This window comes from Rhagoletis zephyria, unplaced genomic scaffold (genome assembly GCF_001687245.7).
Source record: "Rhagoletis zephyria isolate East Lansing unplaced genomic scaffold, Rhagoletis_zephyria_1.1 Rzeph_scaffold_00164, whole genome shotgun sequence".
Classification (NCBI taxonomy): domain Eukaryota; kingdom Metazoa; phylum Arthropoda; class Insecta; order Diptera; family Tephritidae; genus Rhagoletis; species Rhagoletis zephyria.
The window spans coordinates 271,835-289,353 of NW_016157248.1; the positions used below are offsets into that span (position 1 = coordinate 271,835).

Here is a 17,519-nt window from a genome sequence, read left to right on the forward strand (position 1 = left end):
TTTTTCCAACACCAATTTGGCAAGAGGTCCCTGCGCTTCTATAAGCCGGTTGGGCATGTGTATATTTTTTAATATTAAAAAAAAATTGTAAATGCTATAATGACTTTTTTAAAGGTAGAAAAGGCAAAAAAGGCAAATATCTTAAAAAAGGCAAATATAAAAAAGGCAAAAAAAGGCAACATCAAATGTGTATATATGGAATCAGGGAAAGCTAAATCGTGGACATTCTTAATCGAATATACTCTATCTCTTTAGCAGAAAAAAAGGCAATTTCCATGAAATCCGTTCCCTGGTGATAAGCATGTCTAAAAACCTATTCAGTGGCATTTTGAAAAGGATTGTCTTATTTTTAGAAAAATTCATAGTTCATTGGACAGCTGTCAACTATCAGGGTTTTAATTTGACACAAAATTCGTGATCAGCATGTCAAAAAACGTAATCAGTGGCATTTTTAAAAATATTGTTTTATTTTTAGAAAAATTCATAGTTCATTTGACAGCTGTCAACTGTCAGGGTTTAAATTTGACATAAAATTCGTGATCAGCATGTCAAAAAACGCAATCAGTGGCATTTTCAAAAGGATTTTCTTAATTTTAGAGAAATTGGCAGTTGATTTAACAGCTGTCATCCGTCAAACTATAAATTTTATGGCATATTCGGATTTAGCATTATAGCAATACTACGATCCCGCAGTTTTATTATATTCGTAACAGCCCACAGTGGCCAATTTTTCGAAAAAGCTGGCCAAAAGTCGAAGCGTGGTACAATTGTAATCAAACTTTGTGTATTGCTGGTTTTAAATTTCACCACATAATTTCGAAATTCAAAATGACGGATCCATAATGGCTGCTGTGTACGCTTAAAATAATCAGAGTTTTAGCAAAACTAAGGTAGTTAAGTAAAAAAGGTCATGTTTTCGGTTTTTTTGTTATATAATGTGATGTAGCGGTACGCTATCATTCCGCAGGGCCTGGGTGCAAGCCCAGTTTCCGACCAACATCAAAAAATAATAAACAAACAAGTTTTTTGTAATAAAGTCGCCCTTTTGCAGGCAATAGCAAACCCCCGAGTGTATTCAGCCACGAAGAACAGCTTCTCTAAAAATAAAGTTCCCATTCGGATTCGGCGTAAAACTGTTGGTCCCTCCCCTTTGTGCGCCAACATCAAGGCGCACGCCACAAATCGGAAAAGAAGCTCGGACAAACACTAACGTGGTCTTAATGTTTGTTTGTAAAAATCTTGATGTTCAAATTTACACGGAAACTGCGGGATCTTGAATGAATCAATAAACAAGACATACATATTTGTTGGTACAGGAATATATTTTTAAGATAACAATTTTATACACCATCAGACACGCAGTCATCTGAAGTATCCAGGCTCGTATCTATATTTACTGATGGCAATTCCGCATCCGCATTTACAACAGTTGATAATAATTTAATGGCATCTGACGACAGTTTATGATTTTGTTTTGGTGGGTTTAAACGTAAACTTGATTGACAGGGGCCGAGGAAACAAGCTGCCGATATTTTTTAATATCCTTATTCCTGGACTCTTGGGTTTCTTCGGAAAGTTACCCAATTGGCGGGGGTGCCCATTCAATAATGAGAGGCCCATGGATGAGCACTTTATTTAATGACTACGGAGCGAACTTAAAAACACGTCCGCACTCTTCGACGTTCGAACTGAACTTATGAATAAAAATTGTTTCTTAAAAATGTTTTTTGAAAAAAATCCCCCCAAATGCAAGCTTAAAAAATTTACATATAAATACTAAAAAGAAAATAAAAAATTTTGAACGGAATGGTAATAATGACGGAGGTCCTCAATTTGTCTATGGCCACTCTCATCATCCCAGACATCTGGAAGATGGGGAGAGTGGTCCCACCGCTCAAACCGGGGAAACCTGCCAACATAGGAGATTCTTATCGTCCGATAACACTCCTTTCCCCGGTTGCGAAGACACTCGAGGCCTTGCTACTCCCGTATTTCACAAACCACTTGACCCCAGCGAAGCATCAGCATGGTTTCCGTAAAGTGCACAGTACAACAACAGCACTTAGAGCCATAAACACTCAGATAACTCGTGGCCTTAACCGAAACCGTCCCTGTGAGAGAACGATTCTAGTAGCGTTGGACTTGTCAAAGGCGTTTGACACCGTCTGCCATTCCACGCTACTAGAAGATATAGAGGCCTCCTCTCTCCCACAGAGGCTCAAACGGTGGTCGGCAAATTATTTGAGTGGTCGACACTCGTCGGTAATGTTTAGAGACAAATCGAGTAAACTCAGAAAAATAAAACAGGGGGTTCCACAGGGTGGTGTCCCCGCTACTGTTTAACTTTTACATTTCAAAGCTGCCTCAACCACCAGAGGGAGTCTCGATTATCTCTTACGCCGCCGATTGCTCGATCATGGCGACTGGGAATGGAATTGATGACCTGTGTTAGAAAGTAAACGGGTATCTCTCCGAACTTTCTCGCTTCTTCAGTGCAAAGTGTCTAGCCCTCTCCTCTACGAAATCCTTTGCGACCCTGTTCACAACCTGGACGAAGGAGGTCAGGCTACCGCTGAATACTGACGGCGATGACACACCAATTCCGACGGTGAATAACCCCAAAATACTCGGAGTAACATTCGACAGCCTGCTCTCCTTCTCTGCGCACTCAACCGCTATTGTCAATAAAGTACAGAGCCGCAACAAGGTCCTCAAGTCGCTAGCCGGCAGTACTTGGGGCAAAGACAAAGAAACGTTGCTGGCAACATACAAGGCAATAGGCCGGCCGGTTTTGAACTACGCAGCGCCAGTGTGGTCGCCAGGGACTAGTAGGACGCAGTGGACGAAGCTACAGACTGTACAGAACACCGCACTCAGGACAGCGACAGGATGCCTCCTGATGTCGCCCGAACATCATCTCCACGGCGAGGCAGAAATGCTCCCTGTAAAGGGGCACAATATAATGCTCTGCAAGCAGTTCCTGATCGGGAGCCACAGAAGTGGCCACCCAAGCAGACAGCTGCTTGCAGAGGAGCCCTCGCCTAGGCACGTCAGGAGGCATCTATATGAACTGGCAGACGAAGTCCGTCAGCTTACCGACTGGCCCTGAACGGCATTCACAGGGAGTCAGTCTCGAGTTATGTAGACTCTAGACCTGTGACCTAGACCTAGTTCTAGGCATACCGCCCCCGGACATAGACGAAACGGAGCTAACTCGGCCTCGGGAGATACGAACGACAATAGCCCAACTTCGCTCTGGCTACTGCAGCAGGTTAAACTCCTACCTGAGTAGATTGAATGAGGATGTGCCAAATGAGTGTCCGGCATGCGGAGAGACCCCACATGACTCGAAACATCTCTTCGCATGCCCTGAAAACCCGACAACCCTAACGGCTGTGTCCTTGTGGACCAACCCAACAGAAGCTGCACGCTTCCTAGGGCTGCCGTTAACGGAACTTGACGACAACGACTGAGATACCAACCGATCTGGGCGGGGTTGTTGTAGCCGCTACAACAACAACAACAGGAAGAAGTTTAGCTTCAAAACTTAAAATAATTGGCGACAAATCAAAAACATTGTAAAGACAAATTCAAGTTTCGCAAAAGTTCCATCATATCGGTAAAGAACATTAAGTCAGAAAGTCAATTTTCATTCTCCAATTGCGGGTAATGTTCCGATCGTTGGCCCACCGTTGCAGTAGTCTATGAGTTCCGTACTACAGACGAAATAAAAAGAATGCGTTCAGATTATCCGGCCCCATATTATCCGGGAACAACGTTCTAATGAATAAGTGAACAAAAAAATTTATTCCGAATGTTCGGAATGTGAATAAAGAAACTATCGCCGTTTGTTAACATTGTTACGGTAATTTTCCAGTTTACGGGCACTTTGGAAAATCATTGGTAATCATCAAACTATTTCGTCAGAAGGCGTATCAAATATACGCATTTTAAACCCCCAGTATTACGAATCCGAGAACAGAAATTAACTTTTTTAATACTTATTTCAAAAGTCATCTGTAGAAAATACATTCCGAACCTTATTCACGATGTTAACTCTTGGCGGCACCTTTAATTCATAAAAACTAACAGCCTTTCTTAAAAACTATTTTGAGTACCAATAATTAAAATAATTATGATTTAAGTTTTCAAAATTCGGGTATGCGCGCACAACTCCTTTTTGAGTAGGCGACCTTCGGCCGCGCTTCAAAGTACCAGATCTAGCAGTACCAATATCTCGGCTACGCTATTACCCACAGTGTTATGTCCGCGCCGAAGTTAAGTTTAGTGGTTCTTTGATCCATATTGAATAAGCTTTTTTTGTTCGATTTAGTTAAAACATACATATGTATGTACGTATGTTACTGAATTATTTAAATTTATACAAATTATTACTAATAAAATGAAATAAATAATTATTTGATATTTCCGCATTTATTGGATGTTGGGAAAAAATATATGTACTTATGTAAGCAAGTTTTAATTTTGCGAGTGCATAACTTGGCGGGTGCACATCTGCCCGCTCCCCCGCTAGCAACACACTATGGTTTTATTTCCAATCGCCAAGCGAAGTAAAGGCATTATGGCCCTATTGCGTATGGTGTTATTGCACCCCACCTACAAGAAATTTTCTATTCCCTCTCATTTTTGAGATCTGTATCGTAGATCAATGTAGATTTTATTTGTGGTATGAAAATGACTCAGAAATTTAATTTACTTTCATTACAGTCCTTCATACATCTGCGAGTTTGGCGTTAAACGAGAGTTGGGATCCAGATGTTAGGTAACATACATTTTTAATACGATTATTTCATATCAATTTAATAACTTAAATTGGTCACGTATAGAGACGATATGGAAATGATGTTAAATAAAATAGTTCCCGAAGGCCTACCATATAGGCACTCGTGCGAAGGACCCGATGATATGGTGAGTATATTAGATTTTAATATGTATGTGCCTATGTTCAAATGTATATGTATTTTCCCAGCCAGCAAAAAACGTATGTAAGTTTTGCCGACAGCGGGGTTTTGGTACAATTTTCCGGAAAACGTCTGAAAATCATTATGTTATTTGAAAATATAATTTTAAAATATTTATTCAAACTGGACATTTAAACATATGTAAACGTATTATGGCTTAATTACTTCCAGAAGGTCCCATACTCAATTGCCAGCAGACTTACACGGCTTTCCCACGACACCGTGAATTACTTTGTTCGCTGCTCCAATTACGTTCGCGAATAACTCCATTCACACGGGCACATTCTTAATTCGATTTGACAGTTCTCGTGTCTATGTTTTGTTTTTCTTCGGTGCAAAATTGATGCAAAATATAAGTTATTGCTAAAAATTTATAAATTTCTGTATTAAATTGGTGATGTACAAATGTATGAACTTTATTTTAAACTCAGAAAAAGTGCCAGTTTTCATTTGTGAACTACAGTGGAATTCTGACAGTGCTAAGCTAAATTTTCGTTGCTAAAATTCTCTAAATTAAAAGCGGTAGGGCCTAGAAGTATACAACATGGAAAAGTAACACATGCAATGCGTAACCAGCCAAATCTAGCAGTGCGGCGGGCATGCAACTATATATTGCGTGTTGTTAGGGGCACCTTCCATTCTTTTGGAAATTTTCGGCGAACAAAATTAGCGATAGCAAATGTGGGAATCCGGCTGCTGGTTTCGATAAATATGCGACTAAAATTAGAGGCGGCAGCGATTTGTTCGTAATTCGCATGGTAATTGGATCTGAGTTACCAACAAATGAGGTAATTCGCTTTCAAAACTTTATATGGTGAATTACGTAATTCGAAGGGTAATTGGAGTGCGAATTACGAATGAGAGAGCGAACTACGTAATTTATTATTATTAAAACTCGTGCGGAATCTATTATTATTATTTTTTTTGTTCCTAACTATGAAAAAGCATCTGTGAAGTTCAGAATGAAGGCGTATTCAACGAAATATTTAATCTGAAGATTTTCACAAAGACAGTAGAAAGAAATTACCTTAGTTTTTCAACCATTTTCGGTACTTTTCTCTATGTACTAGTGATGAGCGATATTTCACTATCGGTGATTTCTTCACTGTGAATTAAAAATCACTTACAGGCCAACTTATATTCACACACGCCGGCAATTTACTGTCAACAATTTCTCATGCACATACAACCTGCAAAGGCAGGCTTTAGTATAAATCGGCATTCGCAGCATAGGATTGCGAATAGCTCACTGGCGCTGAGCCGTTGAACAACTTTTGGCAAATAAACGTGCAATAAATAGTTCCGATACTAGCAAGTCAATATTCTTATTAAGTCTCTGCAAAAAATTTATTGTCGTTTAAAGAATAAAGGGAATGCCGCATTATACTAAAGCCAGCCTTTCGACATAAGCGACTTTTCCATACGAACACAGATATTTTAAATTTAAAGAGATTTACAAATTAATCATACAAAATATCGAAAAGCAAGTAATGTATTAAATAAAACTCATTAAATTATTAAAAAATCTGCTATATTTTTATAAAAAAATAATTAAAATAAAATTAAAATAAAATAAATAGTCAAAACTTTTTAATATGTGGGTGTCGTATAGTTATGATAAGCACTATGAAAAAAGAATTTTAAGTATGCAGTTTTGTAACCTATTTAATTGTAGTATAATAAAGTGCAAGTTTGAAATAGCTAGGACTTACGTTTTTCCATACAAAGTATGTTCGACGATTTTTTATATGGAGAAAATGAGTGACACCTTCACCAAAAAAATTGCCAAAAATCAACGGTATGTCCTAGCTACTTCAAACTGCCACTTTATTGGGCTACAAAAATACGTACGTAAAAAAATAGTCAAAACTTGTCAATATGTGGGTATCTTATAGTTATGATAAGCACCATATAATGAAAACAGGGACACTTATTCCTCACATTCGGAATCTAAATCCCATCCAAGCCCCGTTAAATTAATATTATTCGCTTCAAGTTCTACTAAGTAACTCCATTGCTTCAGCAAAGAAAGATCTCCGGTTTGTGACCATTAGCAACAAGCGCGAGCAAGTAATCAGAGGATCTGATGAATCTAACAATCTATTAAAAACGTATTCTAAATTGTCAGCGCGACTCGTTTTCCTACTATAGATCTCTCTAAAGTTTTTAAAGTCCTTGTTCGAACTAAATCCGCTTCTCACTAAAAATTTTTAAGTCCTTGTTAGAACTAATTCCGCTCTTTATTCCTTGAACAACCTTAATAATAAACAGTTTAAGTTCGGAATGAAACTGAATCAAACTTAACCAGAAGTATATGTTTTTGTGTTTAATTAAAGTCAGAGTGAAATTTTTAAAACCAATTTATTTAAAAATGCGCAAAGTGCTTCTGGTCTTGAACTCGGATTCTTAACATACATATTGTAGTACTGTCAAATTTAAAAGCGCTTTAAGCATTAAAATGATGAAAAATGATTTTGAAAATTACACTTGCAAAAAATAGAGGTTAGGTTAGTTTTTTTAACACAATTTTTTTAAAACACATAATTCCAAAAAAAATATACACCAAAAAAATAAACTTCATTTTAAATAATCGAAGTGACAAAATGACGAAATATAATACCGCTTTCTTACAGTAACAAGTTTACATATTGTTCAAATTTGTCAAGTTTGGACACGCATATCTCCCAGCGGAAAAACGATAGGAAGCTGAAAACTTACCCCCAAATGTAGAATTTAATGGGGATAAACCTGCGTTTTTTGGTTTTTCATAAAAAGGATTTTTTTTTTAATTTAGTTTTGAGCACGCTTGACCCCAGTATGCGCGGGTGTAAAAAGCTAAATCAAATTCCAAGATTTGTGTTGCGTAATATTTCGATTGGACGTTTATGCTCATTTGACATTTTGGCGCGACTATGGATTCCAATTTTATTCAAGAAACTTCTGTAAATTTGACAGAAATGCAACTCTGAGAAATCTCACACACAAATTGATTACAGTTTATCAAATGTAAAAAACTTGCGCGCGGGTGTAGAAAAATTTACGCCGGTAATATTAGGTTGAACTGTTATAGTAAGAGCTATTGTTAGTCAGCGGAAGTAGTGATTGGTGATTTGTTTGCCTTATGTATGTGCATTACGGTGATCCAAAAACGCATGTGAAAAAGTAAAGTCGGAATTTTTATGCTCTCACCCCTTAGGATTGTCCTATACCGAAAAAAAGTATACCCTTTTTTCCATGTATTTTATATGGGGGAAAAACAACTTTTCATAGAAATGGTATAGAATAGTTAAAACTCAATATTTTTCTACCAGAAAACTCTGTTTATCTGCAGGAGATTCCCAACAATAATACGCAATTGTTTATTTAACCTTTTTTATCGCAACTATAGTTTATAGGTCCGCAAAAAACCCACAAAAACCCCGAAAAATGCAATGGGGCGACCAATACAAAATCGTTAGTATTAAAAAATGGTTAAATAAACAATTGGGTATTATTATTGAATGCTCTTGGATTTTCATATTCGTTGCATTTGTAAATTCACAGCAAATGCAATTCCAACTGCAAATCCAAGACCATTTCCACAACATCCTAATTAGCCCTATTGATTCCCAAGAATTCTATACCATTTAGTGGTGGTGAGTTAGTGGTGAGTTTCTTTTCAGTTTGGGTAATTCCTTTGATTTTCCTAAAATTTTTTGTAGAATGAACGACATTAGTATTAAAAATTAACAAGAACACTTTAAAAGTAAAAGTAAAAGTAAAAAGTAAAGTAGTAAATATTGAATAAAAAATCACCATATGCTCATTACATTTTACTTATTGGTTTCAAATAATTAAAATTTTAACCATTCTTGAAATATAAAGGTCGAAGAAACATTCACTATAATTTTGGAAGCATTAAAAGTTAAACTTCTCTTAACCAAAATTAAAAACCACGGTGATTAATAATCGCAGTCTTTGAATTCACTGATAACGAAAAATCACAATATCGCTCATTACTACTATGTACCCATCTTTCGGATGATCACTTTAGTGTCAAAATGTATCCGAAAAACGACGAATATGAAACGGGATGAAAGATTTTTATACGGAATTTTTTCCATTTTCGGATATTTTGCTGGCTGGGGTGTAAAATTTAAAAGTATTCATTTCTAAACTTGTAATAATTTTTCTCTTACAAGCCGGCGCATGTGAAGGCCTGCTTTCTCGGTAGCTCATTGACAATCCCTATAACTGATGGTAAATTATCGCTTGGTACATGGCAAGGCGTTTGGTTATGCGAGCATCGCGACCAGGCGGGCTCACGCAAACTAGTTATAACACTGTCCGGATGTCCTCGTGAGACAGCGCGCAGTCCGCTGTCGCCAGTATCGCCAATCGCTTCGACATCCAGTTAGGGAAGGCCTCGCTCCACTCGCGACAGTCGGTAATCGCGGGGGAGCGACAATAATGGCATCATTTCGTCGAGGAAATTAATTTTTAATGGAAATTTAGCTAATTCCAAAACCAGCACAACAACAAAAACGGGGGCAGCAGCAGCCTCCGCGGCAATAGCAAAAAAAAAACAAACGGCTGACATGACTGCAGTGGCAGCAGCGCCAACAACAACCACTACTTGTGCGAAAGATGCGACTAATTTATCTAATATAACTACGAACACGTTATTAAGTAATAGTAGAAGATTGTTAATGAAAAATCAATTACGTTTAAATTTAAATGTAACGGAAACATTGAATGTTGATAGTGATGATAATAAATCGGATTCGATGGAGACGGGAACATCAAGAATAGAGTTCAAATGGGATGGTGTTAACGTAGAAACCGTCACAACAGTGCCTCAACAACAACTACAACCACATGAGCCAAAACAACAACCATTTAGAAGAGAATATAGCAAAGTCGATGCAGTGGGACACTCGTCTACAATAGCAACGCCAGTTAAAGGAGAAGTAGGAGCTGCAGCAGCACGAGTAGCAGTGACATCGTTATCATCACCACCGTCAGTGTTGAGTTCATCATCAACGGTATTAGCTAAATTTAACCGAATCATCGACAGTACAATGCCGGAAACCAACTATTATCAGCAACACCAGCTGCAAGAGCAACAAGCGCACGACAATATGCAACTTGCAGTTCGCACCAGCTTAGCACCATTAAGCGATGCGCTACAGCAGCGCCTAGCGCTAGTCCATCCTGGCATTGTCGCGACTGATTCGCAAACTAAAAAAACTAATTTCACAACAGCAACAACAACAGCAGTAGGAACAGTAGCAGCGGCCACAGCGAAAACATCAGCAGCAACTGCGCATGCAGCAAAACCGAAAGCGAAACTGAAAGGGAAATCCGCTGCTTCGCTTGCTCGTCTGCGTTCGGCGGGAGCGGAAATAGCAGCAGAACGGGAAGCGGCTAACGTGGGGGCCGCAGCTGCTGTAATAGCACCATCGCACGACGATAATCAAATGAAACGAAATGATGTGCATTATTTGTTGAAACAATTAAATAGTTTTAGTGATATTGAGGAAATAGAAATTGTTGATATGGAGCAAAGGCAGCGGCAGCTGGATGAGCAACAGCAGCAACAACAGCTCGCTCAACAGCAACAGTATATGGGGCATGGAGTTGAGAAGACACACTCACCGACAGCGCAATCTCTTGTGATAATCTCGCCATCGTCGCTATCGCACAAAGGCATACGACGTTATGCGTCACTGCACCAACAGCAGTGCACACAGTATCCGCTTGACAGCGACGTACTGATCGACAGCGTCGGGCAGCAGCAATATTTACTGCAGCAATTCGACGACTACCTTTTTCAGTCCTGCCACTATCTGGAGACAAACTATTTTGCCGCCAACTATCGCACTGCCATGGTCGAGAGCAGCTCGCATGACTTTCGGCCTTCTACGACGTCGACGACGGGTACATCGGCAGCATCTGTCTCTTCGGAGCAATCTCTCCAGCTTCAGGACGCTGAGCCGCCGAGCGTCATATGCAAGGCATCGCCCCTAGCGTCTGCGACACCGCCCAGAATAACAGCACCTGAAGCGCCAACATCTAGGGGTAGACTCTATGGAATGCAAGCGCGGTTGACGAACAGCGGCGTACAGACCGAATTGACTGCAACCTCACTTACGGACGCATCTTTGGCGAAGAGCAGCAGTAGTTCGGCCAGCTCCGAAGAGCAACGTCGACGTGCACCATTCTTTAAGTGTTGCTACACACCCATCGATCGCTGGCGTGAGAAGCGTACCGCAGCTCACATGGCAGCAGCAGCACGAAAGCGTGTCAGTAGGCGTGCCTCAGTGCAGGCTGGCGGTGTTGATGCTGCAACGTCGGTAAGTGGCCGTGCCTGTGTCAGCGCCACCGTCGGACAGCAGCAAAAGGCGCGTAAAAATGAGCATGCAGTCTGACAAATCGAGTGCGCGTTGGAGTGTGTAGGCGTAAATTTGAGAAATAGCAAGCCACCAAGTCTCGAAACGATCAGCGTCGCTGTCTTTTTGCGATATCAACAATTTTTTCTATTTCGAATTCAAACTTGGGATATTTACTAACCACACATTCGTATACTCGAAAATATCTCAAGTGGGTTATTTGTATTTGTTAGTAACATAGATAAAGTGAAGAAATGTTAGCGCATTGCGCTCAAACGCGTAAAATTTAAATCTTGAAAAAAGTTCTAAATGTTAACGCTTTTTTAAAAAGCCTTTTATTTCAATGGAAGCAAGCTGGTGTGGTTTGATCCTATGCCAGTGGCAGCTGGATGTTGGACTAGGAAGCTAAGCACGCTAAATTCAAAGATACGAAAATGCCAATACATATGGGGCTTCGTAATTCACTTACTGCTCACTCATTCATATTCTCATATTATGTGCTTTATTATTTGATAATTTTTTTCTAAATTTCCCTGACGTTATTAAATATTGACTTCGAAAACAAACGAAACATTTCACGAATGATTCATTCAAAGACACAAAATTTGCTATCAATTTGAACTGTTTTGTGTTAGAGCAAAATCAAAACCACTATCTTTGCAAAGCAAAATAGTGAAAACAAAATGATTTCTGTTTCGCTCCTTGACGAGCATTGGTAGATCGTTTTCTTACACTCGAAGCGCGTATACCAGCCAGTGCTGCCGAAAGTACTACTATAGGAGTTTTTTACTACATATTTTGTTATTCATATTCTGTACTCCCCTAGGGCCGATTATACTACTATTTTGCGAGATAGTTAACTTTTTTTTTCAATTGTATGTTACCAGGCTGGTCTGATCTAAGTGTTTGGTGCAAATAAAACTACGTTATTTCACTTTCTGGCCCAACGTTTCGCTAAAACATGTTTAGCTTCTTCAGGGGCAATTCCGTTTAATTAATTCTTTCACGAACCATAAAATACAAAAACACATTATAACCAAAAATAATAAATGGAGACATAAAAACATATACATATATGGAATTACAAATGACAAGAAAAACTACAGATTGAGTTTGAGAACAAACAATTTGACTCACACTATTTTAACATTAATACATACGAATTATTAACACTAAATACTAATAATCTATGCCATCTTTTGTGGTAGCTTTGTCAATACTAAAAGTTAGTTTATAATCATAAACATGAAATGTATGCGGCCGCAATGTTGTCTGTATCTTCCTTTCTGTTCATGGTCTTTTCTCTCCTTTGCATTATTCTGAGGCTCTCCAATGTATATCGGGTTGACTCTCTTTTTTCTTTGTCAATAACTTTTGCGTTTGCGAAATCAGCTGTGTGTCCACTTGTTGTTATATGTTGTGCTAATGCTGTACTGCTTTTTTGTTTTCTGATGTCAGCTTCATGTTCGCCTAATCGAACACCTAAAGGCCGCTGAGTTGTCTCAATATACACTTTCCCGCATTCTTCATTTTCCTTTCCTTTGCATTTAATTTCATACACTACATCGCTTTGTTGGTGGACATCTACTGGGCACTTTGTTTTTGTGTATATTGTCGAAAGGGTGTAATTGGATTTGTAGGCAAGTGCTGTGTTTTGTGGTTTATTTATGCTGTGATCAAAGTTGTCGGTTAGGTTGGGAATATACGTTACGCTGTAAAATTTCTTTGTGGTTTTTGTTGTGTCTGTGTTCGGTATTGTATTTGGGTGAATGTTGTTTTTCATAATTTGTTGACTTATTAGTTCTCGTATTAATTTAACAGGATAATTATTGCATATTAATATTTTGTTTATTTTCTCTATGTTAGCGTCATGGAATCGTGTGTGGCTTGTCGTCAATATTTTGTGGATGAGGTTTTTTGCTGTGTTAATCTTATATTTAGTTGGTTGCGATGAATAATAATTTATTAAGCGTCCAGAAGAAGTTGGCTTAGAGTACCAGTCAAGTAAAAGATATTGGTTTTCCCTATGAATGCAAACGTCAAGGAAAGGGATTTTTGAATTTTTCTCTATTTCCATCGTAAATTGGAGTTTGTTGTGATACTTGTTTAGAAACCCTAGAATAATATTCGCGTCATTACGTTTAACTATAGCGAAGATGTCGTCCACATATTTGGCTACAAATTTTATGTCAATATTGAATTTTTCCTTGAGCTCCGAGATGGCATTGTCCAGTAGGTTGTCCATAATTATGTCGGCTATTGTTGGGGAAATAGGATTACCCATAGGCATTCCAAACGTTTGCGAATATAATTTTTTGTTGAACATGAAATAGTTATTGTCATTTAGGCAAAAACTTAACATTTCTTGGAACTTATTTTTCGGAATATTGGTTTTATGTTGAATTTGGTCCCATTTATTCATTACGATTTTTGAGGCTAACATTGTTGGTAAATTTGTGAACAAGGAGACGACATCGAACGACACTAATAAATCTTCATCACACACACATATGTTGGCTAGGTTGAATGTNATACATCTTCATCACACACACATATATTGGCTAGCTTATCTTTTAGGTTGAATGCATTATTCACGTTGTATTTTTCCGAAATTAATACTTTCAAAATATCTCCGATGTATTTTGACATTTTATAACAGGGGACCATAAAAGAGGAAACAATAGGACGAAGAGGAACATCTAGCTTATGAATTTTTGGCAATCCATAAAGTCTTGGCGCTGTGGCTGCCGTGCATGTGAGTTGTTGTTTTTCTCTAAAGTTGATGTGCTTGCCTTTCTCAAGTTCGTCCACTATTTTCTTGTTTTTTCTTTGGAGAGTGTTTGTGGGGTCACTTCTTATTGTTTTGTACGTGCTTTTGTCTTCTATTAATTTATTCATTTTCTCCAGGTACTCTGTTTTATACATAGCNCTTCTTATTGTTTTGTACGTGTTTTTGTCTTCTATTAATTTATTCATTTTCTCCAGGTACTCTGTTTTATACATAGCTACTGTTTTGTTTCCTTTGTCGGCATCAGTAATAACAACATTGTTTTTGTGTAGCTTGACGAACGCTTTGTAAAAAGCTGATAAAATAAATTTCTCCGCTGCGTTATGCTTTATATTGCATTTGAACAGTAGGATTCTGCTGCTCACTTTATTTCTGGCTATTTCTTTTTCTTTTTCATTCTCCAGTGATTGGATTAGATGTTCCTTTTCAGCTATTGTATGTATTGGTGAGAAATTCGATTTAGTTGTTGGTAAGGTGAATTTTCTACCAAGTGAGAGTATCCACTTTAATTCTTCGGGAAATTCGATTGTTGTGTTGTTAACGACCCAGTTGTTGTCTGTTTTGATTCCCAATTTCTGAACTTGTTCATATTTAAGTTTATTTATTTTTGAGTGGAGAGTCATCCTCTTCTTTTCTGCGATCCTCTGACCAAGAAAATTTTGCTTATTAACGAACGTGTTAAATTCTAACTCGTTTAAATCATGTTTTAGTTGTTGTTGCGCCTGATTCAAAAGATCTTGAGTTAGTTTTATATTAATGTTTTATGTATGTTATTAATGTTTGTTTGCGTAATTTCTATATTTAATACTTTCATAAGAAAGACTCGTTTCGACTTTTCTATCTGTTGTCTAATCCTCTCAGAACTGGTATTTATGGTTAAGTTTTTTATAGAATTTTTCAAGTGAATAGGAATAAGACCATATCTTTTGCATTCCAATAAGAATTTTATTTCTTAGTTCTGTTTGGCTAATTTCTGATTTTGTTTGCTGTAATGTTTAAGGGGGATGCATGTAAGTTCGCCGTGCTTATACTTCATGTGTTTATAGAAATCTTTCATCTTGTGTATTTTGGTTGGTGTCAGAAAAAATATAAACCAATATTCGGCAGGCCTTCCGAGGTAGAGTTCTATATATTTTATTATCCGATCAGTTCGTAATTTATTCAATTGTATGTTACAGCCTGGTAACATACAATTGAATAAATTACGAACTGATCGGATAATAAAATATAGTTAACTTTTTTATTAAAATTTATAAAGTAACTCAAACGATGTCGCATTGAAGACTGCTACAGTTACTTTTTTTCAACAGCTAAACGTGAGTGCGAAATGCGGGCCGACAGGAAGAATGACCGAAAATTTTACTAGAGATTTAGGCGACTTACGGAAGATTTCAAGACCAGGGCGTTCTCCTGTAAGAACAACAATGGCGACCTAGTTACCGATGTTCAGAACGTACTTAAATTATGGAGGGAACACTTTTCCACGCTACTGAATTGTAGCAGTTCGGAGAGTTGTGGAGAAGAATAACCCGAGCCCCCAGTTGATGATGACGGGAGTCGATGTTCCTCCGCCTGGCCATGAGGAGGTACGAATAGCAATAACGCGGCCGAAAAACAACGAAAGCTGCTGGAGCTGACAGCCTGTCAGCTGAGCTATTCAAGTACGGTGGCGAGAAGTTATTGTGTGAAAGACTGAAGCCCACCGTCAATGAACTGATTGGGCCTTATTAGTGTGGCTTTAGGCCTGGAAAATCCACCATAGACCAGGTATTTATAATACGCAAAATTTTGAAAAAGACCCGCTAGAAAAGAATCGACACTCACCACCTATTTGTCGACTTTAAATTTTCGAAAGCACTAAAAGGAGCTGCCTATACGCCGCTATGTCTGAATTTGGCATCCCCGCCAAACTAATACGGCTGTGTAAAATGACGTTGAGCAATATTACCAGCTCCGTCAGAATTGGGAAAGACCTATCCGAACCGTTCGCCATCAAATGGGGCTTCAGACAGGGCGACTCTCTTTCATGTGTGGATCTTTAATCTGATGTTGGAGAAGATAATGAGAGCTTCAGAACTAAACTGCTCAGGAACAATTTACTACAAGAGCGTGAAATTGCTGGCTTATGCCGATGACATCGATACCATCGGTAACAAAAACCGCGAAGTCGGTTCTGCCTTTTCCAAGTTGGATAAGGAAGCAAAGCGAATGGGTCTGGTGGTAAATGAGGACAAGACGAAGTATCTCCTGTCAACAAACAAACAGTCTGCACATTCGCGCCTTGGCACCCACGTCACTGTTGACAGTTATAATTTCGAGAAAGTAGAGAATTTCGTTTACTAATAATGGCAGCATGGAAATCCAGCGCAGAATTTTACTTGCCAACAAGTGCTACTTTGGATTGAGTAGGCAATTCAGGAGTAAAGTCCTCTCTCGACGTACGAAAACCACACTCTATAAGTCACTAATCATGCCCGTGCTGGTATATGGCGCAGAAGCATGGACAATGACAACAGCCGATGAGGCGTCTCTTGGTGTATTTGAGAGAAAGATTTTGCGGAAGATTTACGGGCCTTTACGCGTTGGCGACGGCGAGTACCGCAGACGATGGAACGATGAGCTTTATGAGCTTTACAACGACATGAGCATAGTGCCTCGAATTAAAATACAGCGGCTCCGCTACTAGAAGATATAGAGGCTTCTTCTCTCCCACAGAGGTTCAAACGGTGGTCGGCAAATTATCTGAGTGGTCGACACTCGTCGTTAAGAGACAAATCGAGCAAACTCAGAAAAATAAAACAGGGGGTTCCACAGTACAGTATTACTGTTTAACTTTTACATTTCAAAGCTCCCTCAACCACCAGAGGGAGTCTCGATTGTGTCCTACGCCGACGATTGCTCGATCATGGCGACTGTGGATGGAATTGATGACCTGTGTTCGAAAGTAAACGGGTATATCTCCGATCTTTCTCGCTTCTTCACTGCAAAGTGTCTAGGCCTCTCCCCTACGAAATCCTCTGCGACCTTGTTCACCACCTGGACGAAGGAGGTCAGGCTACCGCTGGGAATGCACGTCGATGATACACCAATTCCGACGGTGAATAACCCCAAAATGCTCGGAGTAACATTCGACAGCCTGCTCTCCTTCTCTGCGCACGCAACCGCTATTGTCAACAAAGTACAGAGCCGCAACAAAGTCCTCAAGTCGCTAGCCGGTAGTACCTGAGGCAAAGACAAAGAAACGTTGCTGGCAACATACAAGGCAATAGACCGGCCGGTTTTAAACTACGCAGCACCAGTGTGGTCGCCGGGGACTAGTAGGACGCAGTGGATGAAGCTACAGACAGCACAGAACACCGCACTCAGGACAGCGACCGG

General features: G+C 39.0%; 1 protein-coding gene across 1 annotated transcript in view; it reads left to right on the forward strand.

Moving 5' to 3' along the window:
• The window catches only part of LOC108355563 (UPF0047 protein YjbQ), a 58,895-nt gene extending 47,221 nt beyond the window's left edge, over window positions 1–11,674 (forward strand). Inside the window, exons 3-5 of the mRNA XM_017606719.1 lie at window positions 4,729–4,783; window positions 4,848–4,929; window positions 9,164–11,674. Of these exons, the coding sequence (XP_017462208.1) occupies window positions 4,729–4,783; window positions 4,848–4,929; window positions 9,164–9,379 (353 nt within the window). The 3' untranslated portion in view covers window positions 9,380–11,674. The remainder of the gene's footprint in view (window positions 1–4,728; window positions 4,784–4,847; window positions 4,930–9,163) is intronic.
• Window positions 11,675–17,519: the final 5,845 nt, after the last annotated feature.